The sequence below is a fragment of the Salvelinus fontinalis genome, chromosome 1 (genome assembly GCF_029448725.1).
Source record: "Salvelinus fontinalis isolate EN_2023a chromosome 1, ASM2944872v1, whole genome shotgun sequence".
Lineage (NCBI taxonomy): Eukaryota > Metazoa > Chordata > Actinopteri > Salmoniformes > Salmonidae > Salvelinus > Salvelinus fontinalis.
This window is the reverse complement of record NC_074665.1, coordinates 40,972,406-40,987,057: the sequence shown is the minus strand read 5'-3', so window position 1 is coordinate 40,987,057 and position 14,652 is coordinate 40,972,406. Positions and strand designations below refer to the sequence as shown.

The 14,652-nt window shown below is 43.4% G+C and overlaps 1 protein-coding gene across 2 annotated transcripts in view; it reads left to right on the top strand.

Moving 5' to 3' along the window:
* LOC129854380 (double C2-like domain-containing protein alpha) overlaps nucleotides 1–13,907 on the top strand; it is an 84,779-nt gene extending 70,872 nt beyond the window's left edge. The window contains exons 10-11 of one of the 2 annotated variants that reach the window (XM_055921357.1): nucleotides 1,233–1,329; nucleotides 12,113–13,907. In XM_055921357.1, the coding sequence (XP_055777332.1) occupies nucleotides 1,233–1,329; nucleotides 12,113–12,249 (234 nt within the window). In that variant the 3' untranslated portion in view covers nucleotides 12,250–13,907. The remainder of the gene's footprint in view (nucleotides 1–1,232; nucleotides 1,330–12,112) is intronic. The other variant, XM_055921348.1, reaches the window with a different exon arrangement.
* Nucleotides 13,908–14,652: the final 745 nt, after the last annotated feature.

Here is a 14,652-nt window from a genome sequence, read left to right as displayed (position 1 = left end):
GTCATAGGATGCCACTTTTCCAACAAGTTAGTTCGTCAAATATCTGCCCTGCTAGAGCTGCTTCGGTCAACTGTAAGTGCTGTTATTGTAAAGTGGAAACGTCTATGAGTAACAACGACAACGGTGTGTGTGCTGAAGTGCATAAAAATTGTCTCCTCAGTTGCAACACTCACTACCGAGTTCCAAACTGCCCCTGGAAGAAGCGTCAACACAATAACTGTTCGTTGGGAGCTTAATGAAGTGGGTTTCCATGGCCGAGCAGCCGCACACAAGCCTTTAAGATCACAATGTGGAATGCCAAGTGTCGGCTGGAGTGGTGTAAAGCTCGCAGCCATTGGACTCTGGAGCAGAGGAAGTACGTTCTCTGGAGTAATGAATCATGCTTCACCATCTGGCAGTCCGATGGACGAATCTGGGTTTGGCGTATGCCAGGAGAACGCTACCTGACGAATGCATAGTGCCCACTGTAAAGTCTGGTGGAGAATGACTATTTCCTTGTGCACAAAGCGAGGTCCATACAGGAATGGTTTGTCGAGATCGGTGTGGAAGAAGTTGACCGGCCTGCACAACGCCCTGACCTCAACCCTATCGAACACCTTTGGGAAGAATTGGAACGCCGACTGCAAGCTAGGCCTAATCGCCCAACATCAGTACCCGACCTCACTAATACTCTTGTGAATGAATGGAAGCATGTCCCCGCAGTAATGTTCCAACGTCTAGTGGAAAGCCTTCCCAGAAGAGTGGAGGCTGTTATAGCAGCAAAGGGGGGACCAACTCCATACTAATGGCCATGATTTTGGAATTAGATGTTTGAAGAGCAGGTGTCCATATACTTTTGGTGTATGTAATGTGTTTAATGCAGCTACACACATTTTGAACGCAACTGCATAGGTCCTATGATGTAGGATCGACGACAATACAGCGAAGTACTGTATGCTGTCGATTTAAATTGGCTAAACTGGAGTGAAATTCAGCAAACTGCTCCGGCTGCTACAGGACCAACAATGAGAAACTGAATCTGTTACCATTCTCATAAGGGAATTTAAGAAATACTGTTCAACAGTGTGTTTCTATGTTTCTTTCAATGCTTTACTTTTTCTACCCAAGTTACTAGACATGCATACACTATTTCTATATTAATTATCCTTATAGGGCCCATTTGTCTCTCTATCTCTCTATCTCTCGTTAATAATTGCCTTTTGACCCGCCATCCATCCCATGGGTCTCTGCAGGAGTTCTTCTATGAGATCTCCTTCACGGAGCTGTCCACCAAAACCCTGGAGGTCACCGTCTGGGACTACGACCTAGGGAAATCCAACGATTTTATTGGTGAGTTGGCGACTGCGCCACCCACAGTCATAAGGGGGATTCTAGTCGTGGGCGGTCTGGTTGCCCAATTGGGACAGTTTCTTCATTTTCTTCACCAAGGCCGTGGTTCATTCAAAGGCACAGTGGTGTAAAGTACTTAAGTAAAAATACTTTAAAGTACTACTTAAGTAGTTTTTGGGGGTATCTGTACTTTACTTTACTGTTTACATTTTTGACAACTTTTACTTCACTACATTCCTAAAGAAAAGAGTGTGCCCCTGGCTATCCGTAAATGTAAAAAACAAGAAAATTGTGCCATCTGGTTTGCTTGATACAAGGATTTCTTTTATTATTTGTACTTTTACTTTTGATACTTAAGTATATTTTAGCAATTACATTTACTTTTGATACTTGAGTATATTTAAAACCAAATACTTTTAGACTTGTGTCATTTTATATTATGGTATCTTTACTTTTACTCAAGTATGACAATTGGGTACTTTTTCCACCACTGGTCAAAGCACTGATCTCATCAGTGCAATTGCTCCAGGTCTTCAACAGTGGTAAGCGCAGATGCAAGCAGCTACGGCTTGGGTGGGGTACAAGAACACAACGGCACCCTTAAGCCTGTAGCTTTCTGCTCACGTACACACAGTAATGGCAAAAAGAGATCGAGAATGCTGATGCCCACGTAGGCTTGTGGGCATCAGCAAAGATTTACAAGCATTTGTGAGGGTTGGAGAACTATCGCTAGATCACAAACCGCTGGTGACATTGATAAACAACAAAGACCTGGACAATGCACCCCTTTGATGTCAGTGGTCGCTGATTCGACTTGATGAAGTTCAACCCCATCGAGGGAAGAACGGAAGAACCTGGTCGTCGCCAATGCCTTGTCTAGGCACCCCAAACCAGAGATGGACGATACAAGGTTGGAAGCAGATGTCCAGGCTATGGAAAGGATCATACAGTGCCTTCAGAAAGTATTCATACTCCTTGACATTCCACATTTTGTTGTGTTACAGCCTGAATTCACCAATCTAGATATAATAGCCCATAATGGCAAAGTGAAATCATGTTTTTCGAAATTTTAGCAAATGTTATTGAAAATGAAATACAGAAATATCAAATTTACACCTCTGAGTCAACACATGTTAGAATCACCTTTGGCAGTGATTACAGCTGTAATCAGCTGAGTCTTTCTGGGTAAGTCTCTAAGAGCTTTGCACACCTGGATTGTTCAATATTTGCTCATTATTCTTTAAAAAATAATTTAAACTCTATCAAGTTAGTTGTTGATCATTGCTAGACAGCCATTTTCAAGTCTTGCCATAGATTTTCAAGCCGATTTAAGTCCAAACTGGAACTTGGTGACTCAGGAACATTCAGTGTTGTTTTGGTAAGCAAGTATATTTGGCTTTGTGTTTTAGGTTATTGTCCTGCTGAAAGGTAAATTTGTGAAATTGGCAGCAGACCTCAAGCGAGTTCAAGGGGAAAACGTTCCTAGTCTTCAAAGACTACTACTCTTGGTAGCTCAAGATCTTGAACTTCACAAAGACAACTAGTGAGGCAAAACTTCCAAGCATCTTCGCAAGGTTCAGAATACCTGAAGAAATGGTGACTGATAATGGCCCACATTCTAAATCGCAGAAACTTTGAGATTTTACAGCCAAGTACGACTTCAAACGCACAACTTCAAGTCCATAATATCCCCAAGCAAACGGGATGGTGGAATGGGAAAATAGCAAAATGTATCCTCAAACAGAAAGATTCACAGCTCGCACTAATGAGCTACAGGGACACTGCAAAGGAACCAACACGAGAAAGTCCAGCCAGACTCCTTATGGGAAGGAGACTCCACACGACAGCTCCTACTCTGAACCAAACTTGAAGCCAGCATGGCCAAACCTGGCCACCGTAAAGCACAATGATGCCAAAGCCAAACACTCCTATGAGAAAACGTGCAACAGGAGGTACTCTACCAGACCACCCTGTGCTCTGCAGATTGGCTACAAGGTTTGCTTGAAAACTGATGGAGAGAAAGAGTGGAAAACGACCTGAGTCATCCAAAGTAAGCGCTTCACACCATAGTCCTTTGTCGTACAAACATAGGATGGGGACTCGACAAGACGGAACCGCCAACACTTGCAACGCGGTCAGGACGCACAGAGCACAGGCAAAAGTAGGCAAAAGTCAATTGACCAAAGTTGCTAAGCTTGCTAGATAAACTCCTTCAACGAATGACAGAATATCAAGTTTATGATTATACAGATAGCTCATGAATAATGGGGAGATATGAAGAGTGGAAATATACTGAACAAAAATATAAACGCAACATGCAACAATTTAAAATATTTTACTAAATGACAGTTCAATTACAGGAAATCAGTCAATTGAAATAAATAAATTAGGCCATAATTTATGGATTTCACATGACTGAGCAAGGGTGCAAACATGGGTGGGCCTGGAAGAGCATAGGCCCACCCACTTGGGAGCCAGGTCCACCAACTGGGAAGCCAGGCCCAACCAATCAGAATGAGTTTTTCCCCACAAAAGGGCTTTATTACAAATATAAATACTCCTTACAAACCCCTCCACCACCACCATTCTCTAAAAAGATGTGGAGGGGGCATATGTGGAGGGGGCAAATTAACATTTAATCATGTGGCAACAGCTCTGTTTGACATTCCTGCAATCAGCATGCCAATTGCACGCTCCCTCAAAACTTGAGACATCTGTGGCATTGTTGTGTCACAAAACTACACATTTTAGAGAGGCCGTTCATTGTCCCCAGTACAAGGTGCACCTGTGTAATTATCATGCTGTTTAATCAGCTTCCCGGGATCCCGGTTACCCATGTTAATCCCTAGTGGTAACTAGTGCTACCTTTGAACTCTCTGGTCCCAGACCAACACCGATCAGCTTTGCCTCAGAAAAGTGTGATCCAGGACAAGCTCTTACCGGTCTGGAAGCATTGTGGAGCCTGCAACCAAGTTAACCTTTTAGTTAGGGAATGAGCAATATGGGGCAAAATAATCCCCTTTTCTTTTCATCTTGGTGTACCCATTACCCTGTAGTTTTAAAAGAGTGAAAAAGAAAAGAGAAATTGGTCAAATAAAATAACTTATTTTTTTTGACGAAAGAGTTCATGAAATACTTAGAGTTCCAGAGAAGAAAAAGAGAGAAGAAAGAAGTTATATAAAAATTATAGAAAAACATGTCGTAAAAAGCTTTGCTATTAAAAACAGTGTAGTGCTTTAGCCTAAATACAGTTGAAGTCAGAAGTTTATATACACTTAGGTTGGAGTCATTAAAACTCATTTATCAACCACTCCACAAATTTCTTGTTAACACGCTATAGTTTTGGCAAGTAATTTTTCCAACAATTGTTTACAGACAGATTATTTCACTTATAATTCATTGTATCACAATTCCAGTGGGTCAGAAGTTAACATACACTAAGTTGACTGTGCCTTTAAACAGCTTGGAAAATTCCAGAAAATTATATCATGGCTTTAGAAGCTTCTGATAGGCTAATTGACATAATTTGAGTCAATTGGAGGTGAACCTGTGGATGTATTTCAAGCCTACCTTCAAACTCAGTGCCTCTTTGCTTGACATCATGGGAAAATCAAAAGAAATCAGCCAAGACCTCAGAAAAAAAATTGTAGACCTCCACAAGTCTGGTTCATCTTGGGAGCAATTTCCAAACACCTGAAGGTACCCCGTTCATCTGTACAAACAATAGTACGCAAGTATAAACACCATGGGACCACGCAGCCGTCATACTGCTCAGGGAGGAGACGCGTTCTGTCTCCTAGAGATGAACGTACTTTGGTGAGAATAGTGCAAATCAATCCCAGAACAACAGCAAAGGACCTTGTGAAGATGCTGGAGGAAACAGGTACAAAGTATCTATATCCACGAGTCCTATATCGACATAACCTGAAAGGCCGCTCAGCAAGGAAGAAGCCACTGCTCCAAAACCGCCATAAAAAAGCCAGACTACGGTTTGCAACTGCACAGAACTGTTTGGCTACAATGACCATCGTTATGTTTGGAGGATAAAGGGGGAGGCTTGGAAGCCGAAGAACACCATCCCAACCGTGAAGCACGGCGGTGACAGCATCATGTTGTGGGGGTGCTTTTCTGCAGGAGGCACTGGTGCACTTCACAAAATAGATGGCATCATGAGGATGGAAAATTATGTGGATATATTGAAGCAACATCTGGGTCTTCCAAATAGAAAATGACCCAAAGCATACTTCCAAAGTTGTGGCAAAATGGCTTAAGGACAACAAAGTCAAGGTATTGGAGTGGCCATCACAAAGCCCTGGCCTCAATCCTATAGAAAAGTTGTGGGCAGAATAATGGGGTCAACTTTGGGTCATGATAGGGGCTGCACCAAATGTTTTACGTATTATAATAATTGACTATGCTTATGTTATATTAATAGAAGGGGAAGGGCTGTAAGACCCCTACCCCACTACATCTATAGGGTCCTGGACTATAGATTAGCAATATATATATTCATTATTTACATTTACATTTAAGTCATTTAGCAGACGCTCTTATCCAGAGCGACTTACAAATTGGTGCATTCACCTAATGACATCCAGTGGAGCAGCCACTTTACAATAGTGCATCTAAATCTTTTAAGGGGGGGGGGGGGGGGGGCAGAAGGATTGCTTTATCCTATCCTAGGTATTCCTTGAAGAGGTGGGGTTTCAGGTGTCTCCGGAAGGTGGTGATTGACTCCGCTGTCCTGGCGTCGTGAGGGAGTTTGTTCCACCATTGGGGTGCCAGAGCAGCGAACAGTTTTGACTGGGCTGAGCGGGAACTGTACTTCCTCAGTGGTAGGGAGGCGAGCAGGCCAGAGGTGGATGAACGCAGTGCCCTTGTTTGGGTGTAGGGCCTGATCAGAGCCTGAAGGTACTGAGGTGCCGTTCCCCTCACAGCTCCGTAGGCAAGCACCATGGTCTTGTAGCGGATGCGAGCTTCAACTGGAAGCCAGTGGAGAGAGCGGAGGAGCGGGGTGACGTGAGAGAACTTGGGAAGGTTGAACACCAGACGGGCTGCGGCGTTCTGGATGAGTTGTAGGGGTTTGATGGCACAGGCAGGGAGCCCAGCCAACAGCGAGTTGCAGTAATCCAGACGGGAGATGACAAGTGCCTGGATTAGGACCTGCGCCGCTTCCTGTGTGAGGCAGGGTCGTACTCTGCGGATGTTGTAGAGCATGAACCTACAGGAACGGGCCACCGCCTTGATGTTAGTTGAGAACGACAGGGTGTTGTCCAGGATCACGCCAAGGTTCTTAGCGCTCTGGGAGGAGGACACAATGGAGTTGTCAACCGTGATGGCGAGATCATGGAACGGGCAGTCCTTCCCCGGGAGGAAGAGCAGCTCCGTCTTGCCGAGGTTCAGCTTGAGGTGGTGATCCGTCATCCACACTGATATGTCTGCCAGACATGCAGAGATGCGATTCGCCACCTGGTCATCAGAAGGGGGAAAGGAGAAGATTAGTTGTGTGTCGTCTGCATAGCAATGATAGGAGAGACCATGTGAGGTTATGACAGAGCCAAGTGACTTGGTGTATAGCGAGAATAGGAGAGGGCCTAGAACAGAGCCCTGGGGGACACCAGTGGTGAGAGCGCGTGGTGAGGAGACAGATTCTCGCCACGCCACCTGGTAGGAGCGACCTGTCAGGTAGGACGCAATCCAAGCGTGGGCCGCGCCGGAGATGCCCAACTCGGAGAGGGTGGAGAGGAGGATCTGATGGTTCACAGTATCGAAGGCAGCCGATAGGTCTAGAAGGATGAGAGCAGAGGAAAGAGAGTTAGCTTTAGCAGTGCGGAGCGCCTCCGTGATACAGAGAAGAGCAGTCTCAGTTGAGTGACTAGTCTTGAAACCTGACTGATTTGGATCAAGAAGGTCATTCTGAGAGAGATAGCAGGAGAGCTGGCCAAGGACGGCACGTTCAAGAGTTTTGGAGAGAAAAGAAAGAAGGGATACTGGTCTGTAGTTGTTGACATCGGAGGGATCGAGTGTAGGTTTTTTCAGAAGGGGTGCAACTCTCGCTCTCTTGAAGACGGAAGGGACGTAGCCAGCGGTCAGGGATGAGTTGATGAGCGAGGTGAGGTAAGGGAGAAGGTCTCCGGAAATGGTCTGGAGAAGAGAGGAGGGGATAGGGTCAAGCGGGCAGGTTGTTGGGCGGCCGGCCGTCACAAGACGCGAGATTTCATCTGGAGAGAGAGGAGAGAAAGAGGTCAAAGCACAGGGTAGGGCAGTGTGAGCAGAACCAGCGGTGTCGTTTGACTTAGCAAACGAGGATCGGATGTCGTCGACCTTCTTTTCAAAATGGTTGACGAAGTCGTCTGCAGAGAGGGAGGAGGGGGGGGGAGGGGGAGGAGGATTCAGGAGGGAGGAGAAGGTGGCAAAGAGCTTCCTAGGGTTAGAGGCAGATGCTTGGAATTTAGAGTGGTAGAAAGTGGCTTTAGCAGCAGAGACAGAAGAGGAAAATGTAGAGATAAGGGAGTGAAAGGATGCCAGGTCCGCAGGGAGGCGAGTTTTCCTCCATTTCCGCTCGGCTGCCCGGAGCCCTGTTCTGTGAGCTCGCAATGAGTCGTCGAGCCACGGAGCGGGAGGGGAGGACCGAGCCGGCCTGGAGGATAGGGGACATAGAGAGTCAAAGGATGCAGAAAGGGAGGAGAGGAGGGTTGAGGAGGCAGAATCAGGAGATAGGTTGGAGAAGGTTTGGGCAGAGGGAAGAGATGATAGGATGGAAGAGGAGAGAGTAGCGGGGGAGAGAGAGCGAAGGTTGGGACGGCGCGATACCATCCGAGTAGGGGCAGTGTGGGAAGTGTTGGATGAGAGCGAGAGGGAAAAGGATACAAGGTAGTGGTCGGAGACTTGGAGGGGAGTTGCAATGAGGTTAGTGGAAGAACAGCATCTAGTAAAGATGAGGTCAAGCGTATTGCCTGCCTTGTGAGTAGGGGGGGAAGGTGAGAGGGTGAGGTCAAAAGAGGAGAGGAGTGGAAAGAAGGAGGCGGAAAGGAATGAGTCAAAGGTAGACATGGGGAGGTTAAAGTCACCCAGAACTGTGAGAGGTGAGCCGTCCTCAGGAAAGGAGCTTATCAAGGCATCAAGCTCATTGATGAACTCTCCAAGGGAACCTGGAGGGCGATAAATGATAAGGATGTTAAGCTTGAAAGGGCTGGTAACTGTGACAGCATGGAATTCAAAGGAGGCGATAGACAGATGGGTAAGGGGAGAAAGAGAGAATGACCACTTGGGAGAGATGAGGATCCCGGTGCCACCACCCCGCTGACCAGAAGCTCTCGGGGTGTGCGAGAACACGTGGGCAGACGAAGAGAGAGCAGTAGGAGTAGCAGTGTTATCTGTGGTGAGCCATGTTTCCGTCAGTGCCAAGAAGTCGAGGGACTGGAGGGACGCATAGGCTGAGATGAGCTCTGCCTTGTTGGCCGCGGATCGGCAGTTCCAGAGGCTACCGGAGACCTGGAACTCCACGTGGGTCGTGCGGGCTGGGACCACCAGGTTAGGGTGGGCGCGGCCACGCGGTGTGAGGCGTTTGTATGGTCTGTGCAGAGAGGAGAGAACAGGGATAGACAGACACATATTTGACAGGCTACAGAAGAGGCTACGCTAAAGCAAAGGGGATTAGAATGACAAGTGGGCTACACGTCTCGAATGTTCAGAAAGTTAAGCTTACGTAGCAAAAAATCAATAAAATTAAAAATCTTATTGACTAAAATGATATAGTACTGCTGGCTGGTGAAGTAGCCTGGCTAGCAGTAGCTGCGTTGTTGAAAGTGAAGCTGGCTAGGTGACCTCGACAGTTTCTCTAAGTTTCTCTAAACTACACAATTATCATGGATACAAGGACAGCAAAGACAACTAGCTAACACTACGCTAATCAAGTCGTTCCGTTGTAATGTAAGTTTCTACAGTGCTGCTATTCGGTAGAAGTTGGCTAGCTAGCAGTGTTAGCTAGCAGTGTTGGCTAGGTAGGAGGACGGCAGCGCGGCAGGCGAAACTAGCTGGCTAGCTAACCGATAATTACTCAGAGTTACACAATTATCTTAGATACAAAGCTAGCAAAGAAAACTATGTAGCTAGCTAACACTACACAAAACAAGTCGTTCCGTTGTATTGTAATCGTTTCTACAATGCTCTTCGGTGGCAGCTGGCTAGCTAGCAGTGTTGGCTACGTTGCGTTAATTTTGAACGAAAATAGCTCGCTAGCGAACCTCAATAACGACGCAATTATGTTTGATAAAAGACGGCTATGTAGCTAGCTAAGATCAAACAAATCAAACCATAAGGTTTAATGTTGTTCCACAGTTCTTTTCTAGTCTCTGCTTCTTATAAGAAGCGGTCTGAGAGATGTGTGAGTTATTGCAGTCAAAATAGGGTGTCTGAGAAAGCGCCTCAAGGCTAAAAGAGATTCATAGCCACAGAACCCTGCAGGGGAGTGAAAAAGATAAGAGACTAGTCAGACATACCACTATAAAGCAACTTGGGGAGTGGAAAATAACTGCTGAGCTCTTAGAAAACACTGGAACTATTGTCTCACCTGCAAGTTTGTAAAACTGTATGTGCATGGGCTTGGTCTCATGGGTAGAAGGTATTGACATAGGCAGTTACATCGCTAGGAGTTGACTGCAAGCATATTAAAAGCAACTTGGACTTTTCCTATTTTGCAGAACTCAGGAGAGACATCAGTTGTATGTTTGATTTTTGATCTTTGACTTCTGTCTACAGCTGTATTTTGATTAAAATTGTTATGATTTATAAGTGCACATTTTGAGTATTCCTTATTTGTTTAGTAAATAACGGAGCCCAGAAAAGTGGAACCAACAAGAACTGAAAAAGCGTGTGCGAGCAAGGAAGCCTACATACCAACCTGACTCAGTTACACCAGCTCTGTCATGGAGGAATGAGCCAAAATTCACCCAACTTATTGTGGGAAGCTTGGTGAAGGCTACCTGAAACGTTTGACCCAATTTAAACAATTTAAAGGCAATGCTACCAAATACTAATTGAGTGTATGTAAACTTCTGACCCACTGGGAATGTGATGAAAGAAATAAAAGCTGAAATAAATCTTTCTCTCTAGTATTATTCTGACATTTCACATTCTTAAAATAAAGTGGTGATCCTAACTGACCTAAGACAGGACATTTTTACTAGGATTAAATGTCAGGAATTGTGAAAAACTGAGTTGAAATGTATTTGGCTAAGGTGTATGTAAACTTCCAACTTCAACTGTAGTTATACACGGTATGTTGTTTGTTTATATACTGTATGTGAACCTAGTTATTATGGGATCAGCCGTCTTGCTTAAAAACTTCTTAGGGATAGGCGTCCAACTAGCGGGACACCAGCCGACAACATCCGGTGAAATTGGAGGGCACGCAATTCAAATAAATAATTGTAATATTAAACATTCATGAACATTCAAGTATCTTATATAATTTAAAAGCTTAAATTCTTGTTAATCTAACTGTGTTGTCCGATTTCAAATAGGCTTTACGGCGAAAGCATACCATGAGATTGTCTGAGGACGGCGCCCCACGTCAACATATTTTTCAACCAGCACAGGCTTCATAAATTCACAAATAGCGATGAAATAAATCACTTACTTTTGAAGATCTTCCTCTGTTTGCAGTCCCAAGAGTCCCAGCTACAACATGAATTGTCGTTTTGTTAGATAAAATCCTTCTTTATTTCCCAAAAAGTCAGTTTAGTTGGTGCCATCGATTTCAGTAATCCACTCGTTCAACATGCAGACAAATGAGTCCAAAAAGCTACCACTAAACTTCGTCCAAACAAATGATGTTTCTATTCAGTAGGAAAGGAAAATTAGTAAGCGTGCCGAAAGACTGATATTGTTCCGGTGCTCGTCTCACCAAAACTCAAAATTCTTGCTTGTTTTTCAAAAAACAAGCCTGAAACCTTGAATAAAGACTGTTGACATCTAGTAGAAGCCATAGGAATTGCAATCTGGGAGACGGATTTACATAGAAACAATAGGTTTCCATCATAAGAGCCTGGGAGCTAAAAAAAAAAATCCTGTTGGATTTTCTTCTGAATTTTGCCTGCCATATCAGTTCTGTTATAGACTCAGACATTATTTTAACAGTTGTAGAAACTGCAAAGTGTTTTCTATCCAATGCGACCAATTATATGCATATCCTGGCTTCTGGGCTTGAGTAACAGGCAGTTTACTTTGGGCAGGTCAGTCAGGCGGAAATTCAGGAAACTAGACTATCCCTAAGAAGTTTAAGGGGGGAGATGTAGCGATATGCTGATAACCTAACATCATTAAATAGATTTTAGCCTAAGTTCAAGCACGCACTGCCAGACATGCGCAGTTAGACCAATGATGTTCAGCAATAAAGACCCATAAAGATAGCTCGGGGGTATATCGTTTCATTTATACATTTATACAAGTTAATACAGTTTACCAGTAAGACAGCCGAACTTTACAGTCCCTTTTATTGAATCCCGGGCCCAAGACTTGTTGGGCAACAACTAGAGGTTGCTGCAATGGTCACGTTCCAGGACGACTACATTGCAGTCACCTGCCAGAAATCTCAACTCCTGGATAAGTGTTTATCAGCTAATCCCATTATAAATAATCTGATGCTGACTGCAAAGTTAATAACTTGGAACGCATCAATGGATTGATCCACACAGTGCTACTATGATATAAGTTGCCTGGAATGCCATCTATTGCTACACAGATTGTTTTGTAACTTCATTTTTCTGTCTACGTCTTCTAGGAGGCGTGTCCTTAGGCTGTCACTCACAAGGAGAAACTCTCCAGCATTGGATAGACTGTCTGAAGAACAAGGGCACAAAGGTGGAGCGATGGCACACGTTGACCAATGAGCTGCCTGGATCCACATTCCATGAATGAAAATGGGCCAATAATGATATCTCACCACTGTACTGTTTTTGGCCAAAATGTTTGGCTAAAATGGGATTATCGATGAAAAGGTGTTCATCATCGCATGTTATGAAGATGTATTCTGAATGACTTGAACATTTGAGTTCAGAAAGAAATGGTAGGGGAGTGGTGTTAGTTGAGCCAAAGGGGTAAGTTAAGGCATGCTTGTTTCTAAGAAACCATACACAAAATGTATAATTTGGCCAAATACTTAGGAAGCGGTCATCGTTTCATGGAGTCTGTGTAGTGCTAGGAAACTCGGTCCCTAGCACTACACAGCTGATTCAAATAATCAACTAATCATCAAGCTTTGCTCATTTTAATTAGCTGTGTAGTGTTCAGGCAGTAAAACAAAACGTTCACCCCTTGGGGTCCCGAGGACCGAATTTGTGAAACGCTGCTGTGAAGGAAGAAACCAGGAAAAAGTGGGAAGCAAGTCAGGTTCCCAAAAATGATTTTCACCAAGTCAGATGAATATGTGTTAGAGGTTTCATGATGCTTGTATTTTAACCAAAGTAGATCATTTTAAGATTGTTCTATACATCAGTTGGGGTCTTTATGAGCTTCAATATGAGGTCCTAAACCTAGCATGAAGTTCATCCTTGTAGCTGTGTGGGCTAATATAGTCAAAATGTTTGCATTTTGGGTAAGTGTTTTCTTCCCAGGCATCATGCAAGGCATTATCGCTGGGACATGAGGTAATAATAGGGCATGGCCTATGTTAAAAAATGCATAAAATGATTCAAAGACAAAAAGTGCTTGTGATTGTGTTTAATTGTGTTTGGAAAATAAAGATAGACATGGTTTTAAAAAGGTAGTGGTAATATTTCATTCAGTACAGAAATGTTTAGCCAAGTTTGTCCCGCAGCTCAACTTACCCCATACCCAATGTAAGTTGTGCCAAGAGATCCCTTTTTTGGGACAAACTAGGCTTTCAATATTTACATGAATTCTGATTATTTCCAGGGATACACATCATCCTGAAATATGTATAGATATCTTTGTTAGAAAGAATACTATACTGTATGTCCCTTGATGGAATGAGGCTGAATGTAGAAAATGGCACAACTTACATCACTCTCCCCTAAGTAGAGAGTATTTCCTTATACTTAGGCTGTACATAATTCTCTTTTACGTTACAGAGGGCCATATCCATTCTGTATATTTAATTTTGCGCTCAGTGTTCAGAAACATAGTTCCCTAGGCTACTGAATAGACCTCCTGTGAAAAAGGGAAATTAAAATCATGTAAACCACGTCTAAGGAAGAGAAGAAAAAAAAAGTATTTTGTCAATTTACTCCTCATTATTCATACTGTTTCGTTTGTTTATTCTTCTAAAATTAGATTTTGTTCTTTCATTAACTTCTGATTCGTCCTGACCTGGAAAATACTCCCCCGTATTTCCATTCTCACTGCCTGAATACCTCTCCCACAGCAATAACGTCTTGCCTGATGCTTCCAAAGAATTCTCAATGGGTCTCATTGGTAACAAACATTTTTTAATCGACGGATGTAATTGCCATTAAATGATCTGCAAATTATAATTCATTTTGATTAAATAGTGCAAAGTAATAAGACAGTTGGTTCTTTGCATGTTTGATGTAATAAAATAAAAAATGTGACTCTGACTTTACGTCTCCTCCATCTTTGGTTGAACAGACACAAATGCTCGAAGAGCATCATTTCAAGATGTAGGCCTACATCTCTGTGCTGTTCCAGATTTTCTCGAGTCACATTGGGATGACTACCCTTGTAAAATAAATATGTACTTTGTTCAAGTAAAGCATTGTGGAAAGGTTTTTCTGCTTTTTTGGACGGTCTAGGGCTGTGGCGGTCATGACATTTTGGCAGCCGGTAACTGTCACGCAATTGACCATTAATTGTAGAATAAAAAACATGAGCTGGTGCACACCCAGCAAAATGGGTTCGCGTGGAGGTGCTGACTAACGGCGAATAAACTATCAAAATAAAGAGAGTCGCACACTTCATACATAAACTCCCAGTCATTTATTGGGTATTATGCCAAAACGTTGGTATATGGAGTGTGCAACTTTCTCTATTTTGATAGTTTATAATTGACCGTTAATTAACATAAACATGTTTAGCATCTCCAGGCTTCCACACATTGGAACATCTACATTTTAAATATGGCCTATATCATCACAATAAATCCATTATTTATTTGAGGCAGGTCTAAATAAACATAATAGGAAGAAAATGTAGTCTATTTCAGAACAACAGAATAATAGCATATTCTAAGTCATCCTTTTGTTTGGCCCTGATCTGGCTATGCCATATGGATGTGGGCTGAAATAGTTAATTTAGCAGATAAGATTTGCTTATAATTCTCGTGGCATTCTTTTTATTTTATAG